The sequence below is a fragment of the Populus euphratica genome, unplaced genomic scaffold, assembly GCF_000495115.2.
Source record: "Populus euphratica unplaced genomic scaffold, PopEup_1.0 scaffold159.1, whole genome shotgun sequence".
Classification (NCBI taxonomy): Eukaryota; Viridiplantae; Streptophyta; class Magnoliopsida; order Malpighiales; family Salicaceae; genus Populus; species Populus euphratica.
Window position 1 is genome coordinate 121,012 of NW_011499962.1, and position 15,007 is coordinate 136,018.

General features: G+C 32.6%; 1 protein-coding gene across 1 annotated transcript; it reads left to right on the plus strand.

The window, feature by feature from the left end:
- Window positions 1-6,574: 6,574 nt before the first annotated feature.
- Window positions 6,575-10,488, plus strand: LOC105138758 (LisH and RanBPM domains containing protein). Its single transcript, XM_011044942.1, has 7 exons — window positions 6,575-6,724; window positions 6,844-6,941; window positions 7,522-7,681; window positions 7,784-7,890; window positions 8,785-8,916; window positions 9,155-9,311; window positions 10,111-10,488. The coding sequence occupies exons 2-7, from the start codon at window positions 6,888-6,890 to the stop codon at window positions 10,230-10,232; spliced, it is 732 nt and encodes a 243-aa protein (XP_011043244.1). The 5' UTR covers window positions 6,575-6,724; window positions 6,844-6,887; the 3' UTR covers window positions 10,233-10,488.
- Window positions 10,489-15,007: the final 4,519 nt, after the last annotated feature.

Here is a 15,007-nt window from a genome sequence, read left to right on the forward strand (position 1 = left end):
TTGGCTTTTTTTTTTTTTTGTGGTTATATAAAAGCAAATATTTTGATTGAAGAATAACCTGCTTGTTATAAATTTAATGAGGGTGCACTTAGGTCCAAATAAATACTATAATTTATTATTATTATTATTATTATTTTGGATAATCATAATTATTATACTCACCGGTGTAGTAGATTAATTCGATGGTATAAAACTTGACTTTTATAGGTTTAGCTAGATTTAAACCAATCTGACTATTGATTTAGCTAGATTTAGGTTATTTAATGGATTTGACTTTCATTTGGTTAACTTAAATAAACTTAGTAAAATTTAATTGGGTTAACTTTTAAAAATAAAAAATTCTAAAATAATATTATTTTAAATAAAATAATTAATTATGGCTAACTTATGATAATTTAATGAAAGATGGATTTAGTATCTGTTTGAAAATATTAGATATTACATAAAATAATATAAAATATTAACAATTTAAATTTAATTAAGAAAAATTTTAATTTTAATTAAAACAATACCAAACATTTCTTAGCTCGTTTGAAAATAAGATGCAAACTATCTTTTTTTATTTTTTATTTTTTTTCAAAATATATTCTTAATTTTTTATTTTTTTTTATGTGTGTAATAAAAAAAATAATTTTAAAAAATAAAAATTATTATTTTAATATAACTTTAAATAAAAAAAAATATTTTAAATCAGAATAATACCCGATCCCAGAAAAAAAAATTCCATAGTCACCGCCGCTGACAACTGTGCTAGCACTGAGCTTGTAGAAAAAGAAGACTCTAGTTGGCGAAGATTCCTAACAATGCCAAATGTGAATGAAATTTAAATTAAAGTCCTCGTGATTCACGTTTCGAAGAAAGTACCAAGTTGGGGTACATGTAAGGGAATTTCATCGACTTGTTTTCCATGCAGGCAGATGCTTCTTCTGTTTCTTATCTGCTGTCAAACAAGAACAAGAAATTTCAGTTTGTTTTCTATCCTGGTTTATTCTCTTTGCTGTTGCGTCATGTTTTTTTTTTAAATTTAATTTTTTCATCTCAAATTAGTTATATTTTAGGTTTTTTTAATCATTTTAACACACTGATTTTAAAAATAAAAAATATTTTAATATATTTTTAAAAACAATAAACATCAAAATCTTCACATATGTAGAAAACCGTGTCCTCGGATTTTTCGTATGGAATCAGACAACCTGGTGTTTGGTACTTGGGATCAAAGCCAAAGCATCCAATGCTTGATTCATCGTCGACCCTGCAACTGCATGCAGCTGGTCCTAATCCAACAGAGGGGACTTATGCTAGAAACTTCTTAGTCGCGGAGAGGGGTTGTCACTTGTCAGGTCCCATACTTGGAAAGTCCTGTGTAATTTCTAATCTTTAAAAGCCATAAAAAATGGGACTCTGCTTGATGAAAAAAAAAAAAAAACAGAATGACTTTTCATCAATTCAAGAATTAATGTGACCTAGTGTATTTGATCTGAAATCATCGCAAGATAGCCAAGAATTACTGTTAGAAGACCCGAAAATCCACGAAACTATTGGATGCAAGCTCCATCCATGTCAGGAGATTCTTCTTATGGTCTAGAAATCTGGATATTTTCTCTAATGCTACCATCTCTCTCCGCATTCAAGTTTTAAGCAAGATTTGTGTCGTGTCCCTTGAAGTGATGTGTATCTGTGATTTATATCTTTCTTTTTATATTTCTTAAAATCAAAACTTGGTTCTAGGAAAGAGAGTGGTGCTTTGAATCAATCAAGAGCTTATTGAAGAGAACAGATACAATATACGATAATATAATAATGAAGTTCATTTATCGTCCAAAAATTGTATGTTAATATGAAAAACAAAATCAATTACAATCGAAAATAAACCCTTTTTATCGAATTATTTCATGGGACTTTGCTAAGAGGTTTACATGAGATCGCCCAATAACATTTATAGGACTTTTTACAAAATTAATTTGAGACTCGAAAAATGATGGAATAAACCTACCATGTGATTGTTTAAAAGAATATTAATAGCCGTCAATTGAGAGGGAAAAAAAATAATGTTTAGCATTTAGAGTAAGTAAAATTTAAATCTAAACCTAGTGTCATCTTTTATTTATTTATTTATATTTTTAAAATATTATATTTATAAAGTTATGAAAACTTTAAATTATATTAAATTTTTCACAACTGCATTTTGGGTTGGTAGAATAATTGAACTTAACTTAGTTGATGAGGTGATAAGATAATTGGACTTGATCATTGCCTAATAGGTTGATAGGGTAACTTCCATGCTTATCTATAAAAACAAGTTTTATGTCAAAATAAAAAATTATTTAATATTTAAGTTAATAAATATAAAAAAAAAATATGTCAAGTGGAAGAATAATGTGATAAGCAAAAAAAAAATATGGATAGAGGTGTAAGAGCAGGGGAAGAGCAATTTATCTTTTTGTGTGATTTGCTTTTTTATTTTTAATAGAGTTTTATATTGTTGAATGAACCGTGATTTCAAATAGACTTTTTATCTTTTTGTGTGATTTGCTTTTTTATTTTTAATAGAGTTTTATATTGTTGAATCAACTGTGATTTATAATAGAATTTTTAAATGAATCTGTTTATTTGATGATTTAAGATATTTTCAAACTTTAATAATGTAAACTTAGCTTGTGAAGAGTAGTGTACTGATAAAGAATAATTACTTTCTCTTGCAATTACCCTATAAAAAGAGTTGAGAAAAATGAGTTTTCAGTTGTTATGTCTCGTTGTGCCATTAGCAAAAAGGTCGATGCTTGTGAGTCATTAATGAGAGATGCATATAGATCGATAAGAAAGATAGGCATCATGATAACATTCATTGAAGAGAGTAGTCCGATATTTTACTTTCTCCAAACTCGCTACTTTACCTTATAAAATAGATTGATATAAGAAAATTTGTATGATATGGGGTCAAGCTAAAAAATAGCTATCAAAAGACCTCAAGCATCGCAAACAAGGTTGCATGCTCGGAGCAAGCCTGCTTGGACTACTAAAGGGACTAGATAGTTGGTTCAACTCGAACAAGTGAGGAGTTCAAACTAATTAGGTGTGTCAACTCATGCGGACTTGGCTTGTGAACCCATGCGGACTTTACTTGAACAACCTACGTATCTTTGTTTGGATTGAATTTTTTTTAATTTGTTTTGTATTTTTTTTAATTTAAGAATTAGCGTGGCTTGATGGATACTATATGAAATTATAAAAGACTAGTAGTGATGCTCTAAAGTGATTCATACATGTCCTAGTGTTTATGAATACTTAGAGATAGAATAAAAAGGTCTTTGGCCACTTCGATCATTTTTCATGGATACGTTAGTTGTCATAGACGTAAAAAGGTCTTTGGCCTCTTCGATCGTTTTTCATGGACACGTTAGCTGTCATAGACGTAAAACGACAAGCACCGATAAATTATTGCAAGATAGCCAGAAATCAAGGGCAGCGTTTTGTGAGAAGTTACTAGGATAGCACATTGTGGAGGTGGCATGTTTGGTCTTTTTCCACAAGATAAGTAGACCAAGAGAGAAGACGTGAAAACCCACATAACTACACGATCATCCCTCCATGTCACGAGATGATTCTTCTGGTTTTAAAATTGTTCTTATAACTGTATTATAGATATTTTTTAAAATATTATTTTGTTTAAACACAAATTACAATAATTTTTTTATTTTTTAAAAATTATTTTTAATATCAAAACATTAAAACAATAGAAAAAACTAAAATAATAATAATTTTAAACTAAAAACATTAAGCAACATTCCCATCTCATTAAAATGATTGTACACACATAACAGGTATCTTTATTATGATGGTATTTCTCAAAATTAAAACACTGTATCATAATATATATAAAAAATTATTTTCAATCCAAAATAAGGGATGAACTAAAAATTCAAATGAAAAGTGACTGGATTTAAGTTGTTTTATTATTTAAATTTAAATTATAAATATTATTAAACAAAAATTAAAAAAAAAATTCCTCATAAGATCGGAGCCTTGCTAGCTTTATTATAATGATATTTCTTAAAATTAAGACACTGCATCATAATATAAAAAAAATCATTTTTAATCCAAAATAACCCTGTTTTCAGGGGATAAATTAAAAATTAAAATTAAAAGGATTTTAGATTTAACTTGTTTTAATATTTAAACTAAAATTATAAATAGTATTAAGGGAGGGAGGGGCTGAAAAAAAAATTATTTGCAGGGCTGGGGTTTCTGCTATTCCTCCATCTCTGAGGTTACCTGTTTTTAAAATTATGTCATGAGACTTTGCTAATAGGATAAGATAACACAATAAAAATAAATTAATAAATAATCTCAAGGTACAGATTTCACGGAGATTGCCCTTTTCACGGATTTTTTAAGTTAGAAAACTCAAACCCGATATTCAAATAAATTTATTCTATTAAATCCAGCAAGCAACGCCAACTTGGATCTCTCTATCTAGAACCATCGACTTGGATCTCTCTACCTGGAATTTTCTGACCCAATATTCAAATAAGTGTAGCAGCAAGGAGACATTTCTAAATTCGAATTCTATCTTTTGTATTTTTAATCTACACCTTGTCTTTTTAATTTACACGCAAGTGTGTTCTTGTAGGCAAACTCTCTTCTATAAATTGACTCTGGAAAATAGTGTTTATAAATATATCCGTGATATTAAAAAATAAATTTATTTAGTTTTTAATTGATATGAACTACCGCACTTGGATCTCTGTCTAAACATTAAGAAGGGCCCTCCAGTGGTTGAACTGAGCTTTTATTTTTCATAACCACCCTCAAATAAACGACGATTCAAAAACAGGTCGAAGAATTGCAGTTTCAATGTTTCTAAAAAAATAATTTTTTTATTTAAATTAATTTTTTATATTTTTTTAACGTCTTAATATTAGAATAACTTTTTAAAATAAAAAAATATTTTTTTTAAAAAATAACTATTATTACAGTCACAAGACCACACCACACAAAACAGTAATGTAAAGACAAATTCGCACTCTTATGCCTATGCTAAACTTGTATATTAACAGTTTTAGTTGCTATAAAAAATAATTTTTATTTAAAAAATATTAAAATAAATTTTTTTTATCAATATATTAAAATGATAATAAAAAAATTAAAAAAAAATTAATTTAAAAAAATTCAAGATTTTATTTAAAAAAAAAAACACAGGACTTTAGAAAAGTAGCACTTTAGTACAGTAGCTTAGAATTAACCTCTTTCAAAAGAAAAGTCTGCGAACAGGGTCGCTGGCCACTTGCAGGCAATGCAGCCTCCACCAAGTTCAAGCGACTTAAAGGTAGGAAAAGCAGAGACTTCTCGGAGCTCAATTATTGACTTGAAGGGAACACACCCTTTCGTCAATGAATGCGTCGAAAGTCACACGTTGCGTGTAGCTGCCCCTGCGCCAATTCCTTAATAGTTAAGTATCTAGGGTTCTTGTCTTTTCTGGAATAAAGTTTTGAAGGTATTTGAGTGTACGGATGGGTTGTTTTGTAAAATGATTTTTATTTATAAATATATTAAAATAATATTTTATTATATTAAAATGTTCTAAAAATACTAAAAAAATATTAACTTAAAGTAAAAGAATAAAAGAAATTTAAATTTTTACAAAAACATTTTAAAAATAAGAAAATAAACAGAGACTTAACAAACAAGTGTGTTTTTGCCCCCCTCACCAATAATTGATGCTCGGCAAGTAGAAGAGCCCACTTAACGAACTTTTACACAGTCAAAAGTTGGAATTTTTTTTATTCCACTTTATATTCCACTTTATATTCTTAATGATATTTCTTATGGTCATAAAATTGGACATCTAACCATGTGAAATTGCCTGGAAATACCATAGTTATGATAGATGAGTTCATGTGATATGTTGATTTAATCATGTTTTTTTTATGTATAATTGTTTTTTTAATTATTATTTTTATTATTTATATTTTTCATAAATTATGCGTTTTTTTCCACTCAATTTTTTCAACAAGACACTATTGATTGAACTTTAATTTCTTTAATATCATAAGTTTTTTAAATAAAGATAAGCATAGAAAAATAGTATAAATAGATGTAGAGTGATAAATATTTAAAGTGTAAAAAATATAATATAATTTTTTTAAAAAAAATAAAAAAATAAGAAAAAAATGGTGATAAATATACTAAGTGAAAAGCAAATAAATATAAGGAAAACTTATTCTCTTAAAAAAACACTTTTTTGTTTTAGTTTATGTATAATTTATAAATTAATATGCTTGAGATCATAAAAATTTGTTAACCAGTCAAGATATTATTAATTAAAATATTATTTAAATTTTAATAAAAAATAATTTAATCAAGGTTATACTGTATTTTCATTTACATGCTCAAGTACATTTACAAAAATTGAATGAATTCATATTTCATTGAGGTGTTGTCCGAATATGTAATGGTCTCGCCTCGATAATCTATTGGGCTATTAGCCTAGTATATCTACCAAAGGCCCATATAAATCCAGGCCCGTACCCGCATAGCAGCTCGTAAGTCGTAACCAAAATAATTACTCTCTTACTCGTACAAAGCAGGGTGATGAAAGAAGAAGCCAAAAAACCAATCTAATCCTCCAAATTTTCTCCCTCGCGCAAAATCTTTCCTGGAAAGTGAATTTTTTCCCGGAAACTCAAAACCCAATTCAATCTACCGAATCATAAATTACAATACAGTTAAGGATTTTGACTCTCTGGCGAGTGTAAATACAATTATTGAATTCTTTATGAGAGTAACGGTGTGGATTTTAGTGCTTTTTAAGCGTTTTTAATTTGGGTGTTTGTTTGGTTACAGAGAGAAGTGGAGTCCGGTTTTGGATTACCGATGATGATGGTTCAATGATGTCACTGTTCTGGATTGTGATTCGTCAGCTTGCAGAAATTGAAGCAATGGTAAAAAATAAATAAATAGGGTTTCTGTTTCTCATTTCTAGTTAATCTTGATTTTATTTTCAGTTGTGATTAGTTACGGTTGATGCTGTGGTGTTCGTTGAAGGAAATGAAAGATTTTTGGAAAGAGAGCGAGCCCTTCACTTAGACTAGCCAAATGACTGTGATAAGTACTTTGAATTAGGGTTTGATTGATTTGATGTCATTGAAATGTTTAACCTCATGCATTGTTGAAGCGAATGAAATTTGATTGTTCAAGGCTTTGTCATTTGTCAGCTATAAGGTAAATATTGTTCTAGAAGAGGGCCTTGTGAATTCAATGAAAAAGAGTATTTTTTTTGCACTTGCCTGATAACCATGACAAGTAGTTTGAGTTACAGTTTTGTTAGATTGGATCCAAATGGGAAAATACGTGCCGATGCTTTTTTTTTTCTTTTTTTGCAAAAATGGGAAATAAAATACATGAAATTTTGCGTTTACACCGCATAATTTGTGTGGCATTGAGTGTACAAACAGACTGGAGCAAATTTAATGGAACTGGAATAGCTAGATAGGTTTGGATGTTTATTATTGTTGTGCACAGGCTGCGTCGAAAAAGGTGATTACAAGAGAAGAGTGGGAAAAGAAGCTTAATGATGTAAAAATCAGGAAAGAAGACATGAATAAATTGGTGATGAACTTTCTTGTTACTGAAGGTTATGTTGATGCTGCTGAGAAATTCCAGATGGAATCAGGAACTGAACGTATCCTTTATCTTAGCTCATTCTTAGTGCTGGCATTTTATGTTACGTGCTCTGGAGGCATGACCTTGTGAGGATCCTGTGTTTTTCCTTATTGAGAAACAGCAGATATAGATCTTGCAACAATTACAGATCGAATGGCTGTTAAGAAGGCTGTGCAGTGTGGAAATGTTGAGGATGCTATTGAGAAAGTCAATGATTTAAATCCCGAGGTTAGACTTTTTATTATGTTGCTACAATCTATGCGAAGGTGACTTGTGTGTCAATTATACACAAATTACGTTCCCTGTCATAGTTTGTCAGAATGATTTGACTACATTGTTTGTTTGTTTAATCTGTTTCTCAAACTTCTAGCTTTTTAAGTGTCGAAAAGGACTTCTGCAGTTTGCTTATTGTATTCATGAATGTCTTTTTTTGAAACTCCCTCTTCCATAGAAAGATCAGGAAGCATGTTAGTCAGTCATCCATGATTATGTTGGCTGTAACATCTTGAACTTTGCTCGACAAGCATACAATTGCATTGAGCTGTAAGAGACCTTCAACTTTCTGTTACTATATAATTGTTTCATCATTGTAGCAAAATTAATGGTTTGCCCTTAGTAACTGGTTATTGTATAGCTTCTGCATCCTAGCTACCTTTACTGATTTCATAGGTTGGAATAAAATATGACTTGAAGTACGTGATTGTGCGTGCCAATGATCTGCTTATGGGCTGAGTGCTTATTAGCTATGAATGTTTCAAGGAAGCAAACGAACAATCTGCAGGATTGTACGTTATCATTTTGCATGTTGCATCTTCGCAACTCATGTTAGTCTAGCCAAGAGAGAGTGATGTGATTTTCTCATGCATGGTGTTTTGGCATATTGCCTGGTTTGTGTGTACTGATGAAATGACAGGAAAGTAATAAAGAAAGCTAAAGTATGGAAATTTCATCTTTAATGGCGGTTGTGGAATTTCAGAAACATAATTCTTTCAAGTGAGGGTTATTCATTTTGCCATAAATGTCTGATCTTTTCAGTATTTGTTTTTGTGTGTTGTAAGACAACCATATACAGTATGGCCTTTTATCTATCTTGATTTCCTCATGTGAAAATACTTCATGCAGATACTGGACACAAATCCGCAACTGTTTTTCCATCTCCAGCAACAGAGATTTATAGAACTGATTCGGAATGGCAAGGTAGAAGAGGCTTTGGAGTTCGCTCAGGAGGAACTTGCACCAAGGGGAGAAGAAAACGTACGTCTGAGTTCATAATTTTGTTATGTTGACTTCGATTGCATTTGATATCATTTGCAATTCCTAATGGCCTTTTTTTTTCCATCAATTTGATCAGACTTGAATGATTAAACGGGTTTCATATTTATTGAAACTAATAATGGTAGTCACCTTGAAGATAAATATTGTCTTAGGAGACACATTCACATGACAACTGTGGTGATCATTAATGACCTGAGAAAGTTGATATATTCTGCAGCAAAGCTTTTTAGAAGAACTGGAGAGGACTGTTGCACTGCTGGCTTTTGAAGATGTTTCTAACTGCCCTGTTGGAGGACTTTTGGATATTTCACAGCGCCTGAAGACAGCAAGTGAGGTGAATGCAGCTATCCTTACAAGCCAGAGTCGTGAAAAAGGTTGGTGGATTTCTTTCCTCTTTCTTCTTTTTCTGGTATGCTCTTGTGTGTGTGTGTGAATAGAAATGAATGTTCCCGTGTTCTTGGGTGATGTATGCTGCTCTTTCTTTTTATATACCAAAAGGAAAAATAGGAGAAGAATTCAAACAACTTGGTTATCGTCTTGGTAAAAAAATAAATTATTATTCTTGATATATCTTCTGGACATGCTCTTCTATTCATTAAAACATCATACACAAACTTCCACTCTCATAATTATACCAAGGGATGCTTACCGCCCGGACATGTCAATTAGATATTGGTCTAAAATGGGCATCAGTTACTGTAACAGCTTCCTTTATGTCAGATTTAACTTTAATATTTTTGCCCAATTGAACTTTGCTGATTTAAGGACCCACCTGAAGGGTGCTTGATCTTCACTCAGTAGCACTAAGAGCCTGAACATTGGCTCTCACTTAAAATGCGGCCATTTTATTCTTTCCTTTGGGGAGAATATATAGGAATATTGAGAAAGGCATTCTTAAGGGAATTTGCGTACTTTACTCCATAGGTCACATCAGTAGCTATAAATTAGACATGCTTATTTTCTTTCACAAATCTTGCTGAATTCTCAAAGAGATGAGGACAAAAGAAAAGAGATGCAAGCAGTAGAGGTTGCATAGTTTGGGTCCTGTATGTTTCTTTTGTTCTCACATCCGTCTTGCTTTATTGGGCTTGTGTTCTTGAGTTGATTCTTGATATTTGTTTTTTTGCACCGTCTTATTTTTATATGAAAAATTAATTCATAACGTAATCACAGATCCAAAGCTTCCAAGCTTGTTAAAAATGTTGCTATGGGCTCAGAACCAACTTGATGAGAAAGCTGTTTATCCTCGAATAAACGATTTATCCACTGCCATGCTTGAAGACCCTGCAGTTTGAGTTGCTCGCAAGTTTTCGGTTTGGCCTAGTTTGCACATGCAGAAACTAGATGGAATGATAAATTTCTGTATTCAATATTACAGTGACTCTAGACAGCTATTTGTTGGATGCAACTTTTTTACAATTTGTTTGCTGTTCTTTCTCTTCTATTCCAAACATTGCTTGCTCCCTTTGAAATTGTGGATTATGTCATATTATCCAAAAACGCAATGAGATTAGTACAAGTGATTTCAAGGCTGTGACCAAACTTTGAAAATGTTGTCTGTCCCCTAATATCCAACAACAAATTCAAGGGCAAGCGATGACAGGAACCGCAATTCACTTGCCTGGACAAAAATGCCCAGCAGGACATTTAACTGAGCATTTAATAATGGAATGCTTTCTGCTATTCAGCTGCTTAAAAGGGTTGATTGGCAACAACAGCGACATAAAAATGGGTAAAGAAAATGTACAGATCAAACTGAAAAAAACAAACACATACCACTCTCAAGGTTCTTCTACCCACAGGACGTAGACCCATAGAATAAGATGGCTCTCCTGAGGGATATTAGTGTTGGTATTCGTATCACCATGTTTGTATGCATCTCCACTCGCACTCAAATTGCAACAACCATCATCAAAATTGAGAGCATAACTTGAAGGATCATACTGGAACTTGAATCCCTTCTTCCCACCATTCTTTTTCACGGCCTTCTTCACTGCTGCCTTGAGCCACCATAAAAGGGCCCTGCATGGCTTCTTGCTGTAACTACTACTCACACATCCAAAGCCTCCAATCAATAAGCCCATATCAATCACTAAGCCGAAACCCTCAATTCTCATAAACAAAACCAATAACCCAAGAACTGAAATCTTAAAGGAGAAACAAAAGAGAAAAGGAAGTTGGCTAGCAGGTATCTATTGGCTTTATAAAGAGAGAAGAAACAAGAGAACTTGGCAAACTGTTTCAGAGAATGAGAAAAGAGAATACCAAAATAAGGAGGAAATGAAGGAGTGCAGAAATAAAACTAGCAAATCTTTTGGGTCTTCCAAAGAAGCTGCTATAGCTTCAATTGCAGCATCCACAGTCATGTGCCCTCTTTTGACATGATATTGGGATGCTCGAATTCCATCTTTCTACTAAAAGAAAAAAGAGAGAAAGGGGAAAGGGAAGGTTGCAGAAATGGGCAGGAGACCCTCTCTCCCTCTACACAGTCCTATCACTATCAAATTGTTGTTGTTGTGGTAGCTGTACTGCTACAACAAATGTGGGCGCCTTCGCACTTCATGATGAATTCCTTGTCCACCTCGTGTTTTACTTTCTTTTCAAGTATCATGTTTTTCTACCCTAGCAAGAAGGGGCACCAACCTATGTAAAGGGCTAAAACTCAGGCATAATGTTAATGGAGGGAGACCAGAAGGAGTCACTAGACCAACCTGTAGGTTGCGACAAGCAAATGTTGCGCTTAACTGCTTTATAAAGTACTTCTAAGTCATGTGTCAAGCTTTTGTTTCAACTGGCTAGCTGGTTTGACTCACAGGTTAGATTCTTTTTTTTTAAAAAAAATTGAGTAAAGATTCTAAATTTGAAATTTAAAGAAGAAAATTAATTATTCTAGGGTTTTTTTTTATTAATAAAATATCTAGTATTTGTTTTCTTTTCAAATTCAGCTTTATTTTCTTATATATACGTTACAATTCATCTTAAAATTTGATTTTTGAATATGTTTTGTATTACTCAAATTAATTAATCTTGGTTCACTTATCCTACATTTGTTTTTTGGTTTTAGTTAACCAATTGGCTTATCCTACCTGCTAAAACATTTTTATACTATATAGTTATGATATTTTTATTTTTGTTAAAAGAGAGACATGGACATGAATCCTCTTTTAAATAAAAATAAAGGAGGGTTTGGATGGCAATGGAAAATCATGGAAGCTACTCGACAAACTCTTCTTGACATCAACAATTAGAAGAAAAAAAACTATTATTAAATTCAAGATTTTATTGTAGATTGTGCTTCTTGAATACAATGAGTCATGGTGATGAAAGCTTTATTGAGAGGTAGGTTTTTATCATTATGAAGATTTTGAAGAAATATGCTTTGCAAGATATCAATGATAGTTTGTCTAAATAATTTAATATTTATTTATTTTTAAATAATATTGTAAATGAAGTATATTATTGCTGGGAGAACTTTATTTTTTAATGAATAAACTTGATTTGATTGGAATAGTTAAGATCCAGAGGGCTTTTAGATATCTGAATTTAGAAAAGAAAAAAAAACCCTCATAGTTTACATTAAAATGATATGTTAAAAATCAAATATTTAAAGTTCAATTTTTAATTTACATGATAAAAATCATTTAGTAGTTTTTATATATTTTTCATATACTAATATACAAAAGCATACACGATATATAACTCAAAAAACAACCCTACATGAGAAGCTCCCCATATTTTATCATCTCAGGTATGGAGAACATATCACAACCGAACATGAAACGGCAATGGTGGTGTCTGAGACTCTAGCCCTGCACCAGCCATGACCCCTGACAGGGCCCGAGTAGTTGATATTTGTACAATAATGATTTGCTCGTCACGGTAAAAAGGTTCTTACACTGATAATTTCTGTAGCATAGGTTAATTGAAGCTATGAAGGAGCATCCATGATTTAGACCATCACATGCATCACAAGTGGATAAAGTTGGCTCTGGAGATCTCTAATGATCCATCAAATCAGTCTTATTTTTTGCCTTAGCTGCCTTTTTACAATATTTGTTCATGTGGGAAGACGGTAGGTCTGCTTCCTGGATTTCTACCCTCTACGCCGTTGTTTTCTTCTCCAAAGACTTTTTGCTTTTTCATAATCATTAAATTCCCTTGTCTCACTCCACAGCTTCCTTCTATATTTGCCAGTGGCATGGTGCCCTATCACTTGCTTTTTCAAACTCCTCAGTCCTGCCCTAGCCTGCTGATGGAGCTTGTGGACACACATTCCCAGATAAGTTGTCATTCTGTGCCAACAAAACAAAGCTTGTCTTCCACATTGGAAACTCCATGGAGTCCTTCCAGACTACTATCTCATCTCTGTTTTGATGTGGGTTGCATGCATAGTCGCCCAGAGCAAAACTTGGACCTTGAATTTGCTTGCAAATCAATCTATGGTTTTTTATAAAATCAATTTGGATTTAAAGAAATCCCATTAGAAATAAACTTAATTTGGATCAAGTTTCGAAACCTTAGTTTTATAACTTGATTATATGGGCTTTCTTAAAATTTGGTATCTGAAATTTCAATGGGTCAGGATTTTCCACTAGGCTTTTTCTGGAAGTCGGCCTTCCTTATCATGAGCCTTTAACCATCTGGTAGCCTACAGCAGAGAACATTATAGGCGCAAAATATTGTACCAGATTCCTCACAATCACTAGCCAATCCAATTGTTCGGACTCTCTCGAGGCTAGCTGGACCTCACAGTTCCATGCCAAGTTTGTTCTCATTCCCAGTTTGGTAGTGCTTGTTCATGTACCTTTGCGGATTCTTCTTACTGGAAGCTTGCATCCTTTTCTTTCATTTTCTGGTCTTGTTTGTGCATTTTTTAGGAATAAACATAACATTAAACTAACGGAGAATACAGAAGTACAAGAGATAAAACAGAATCGAGGACATCTTCCACTCAAGTTCTCTGAGAAATACTAGGATTAGCTAACTGCCCTAGAGCATGGGCAATAGCATTCCCATATCTCTTCGGAAAAGTGTACTCGTCGTTCTTAGAAAAGTGTCAAAGCATTCTATCCTTTTAAAATCAAGAACTCAAAGAGATATGTCGGATCTGGAGAGCATCAAACTGATAGCAGTGAGACAACAAGAACAACTCTCCACGTCAACGAGGTCACTGACACTCTTGAGATATACCCACTGGCTTAGGAGATTGAACTTTGAAGTCCAAATAACATGGCAGCCATTGATCAGTCCTTATGTTGACCTGACTCCCATTACCAATAACCCATCTAGCTACAACCTCTGCTTAAAGCTATCTAGCTGCCGAAATACATCTCAGACAATGCAGACCATAAGTTAGTGGTGGGAAAGTGTTTGGCTTGTAGGACTTGTGCTATAGAAGGATACCAATCTCCTTTCTTGTTTAGCAAGCAAAGCAACATTGAATTGAGGGATGCTTCGAAATTCTCCACAATTCTTCTTGTTCATGTACACCTTATCCCAAGCTAACCATGGAATGCCACAACCTTCACCAGAGTGACTGCACGCTTGCCAATAACCACACATAATGCCTTCACCTTTGGATCAAGATTATCCATTGATTTGCTTAGCCAACAGTTATATGGTTTCATGGAGAGTTAAGCGTATCAACGCGGGCATATAATTAATGGGTCTTGAAATACTATTTCCACGTCCCTTACCCAGTCAACTACAATGCCTCGACTCATTTCATGGAGCTATTCCTTTAGCATCACCATGCTAGGATCGAGCTCTTGAATTGGGACTCGTGTAACTGCTTGGATAGAAGTTAAGAACCCTTTTTTTGTGGGACTCCAAATAAGCAATTGATAACAATTGACAAATCATTCAAGTAATTGATTGAACAATCAACGAAAATTCTCTCTAAGGACTTTTTAGACCTATAAGAAGTGGAATCAAAACTTCCTTGTTAAATAATGAGTCCTTATTTGAATGGAATTATGGAGTTCATCATAGCTCAATTTAAAAGTTCACTTTCGATAAGTCCACTACATAGAATTGAATGGAATTATGGAGTTCATAGCTCAATTTTCAA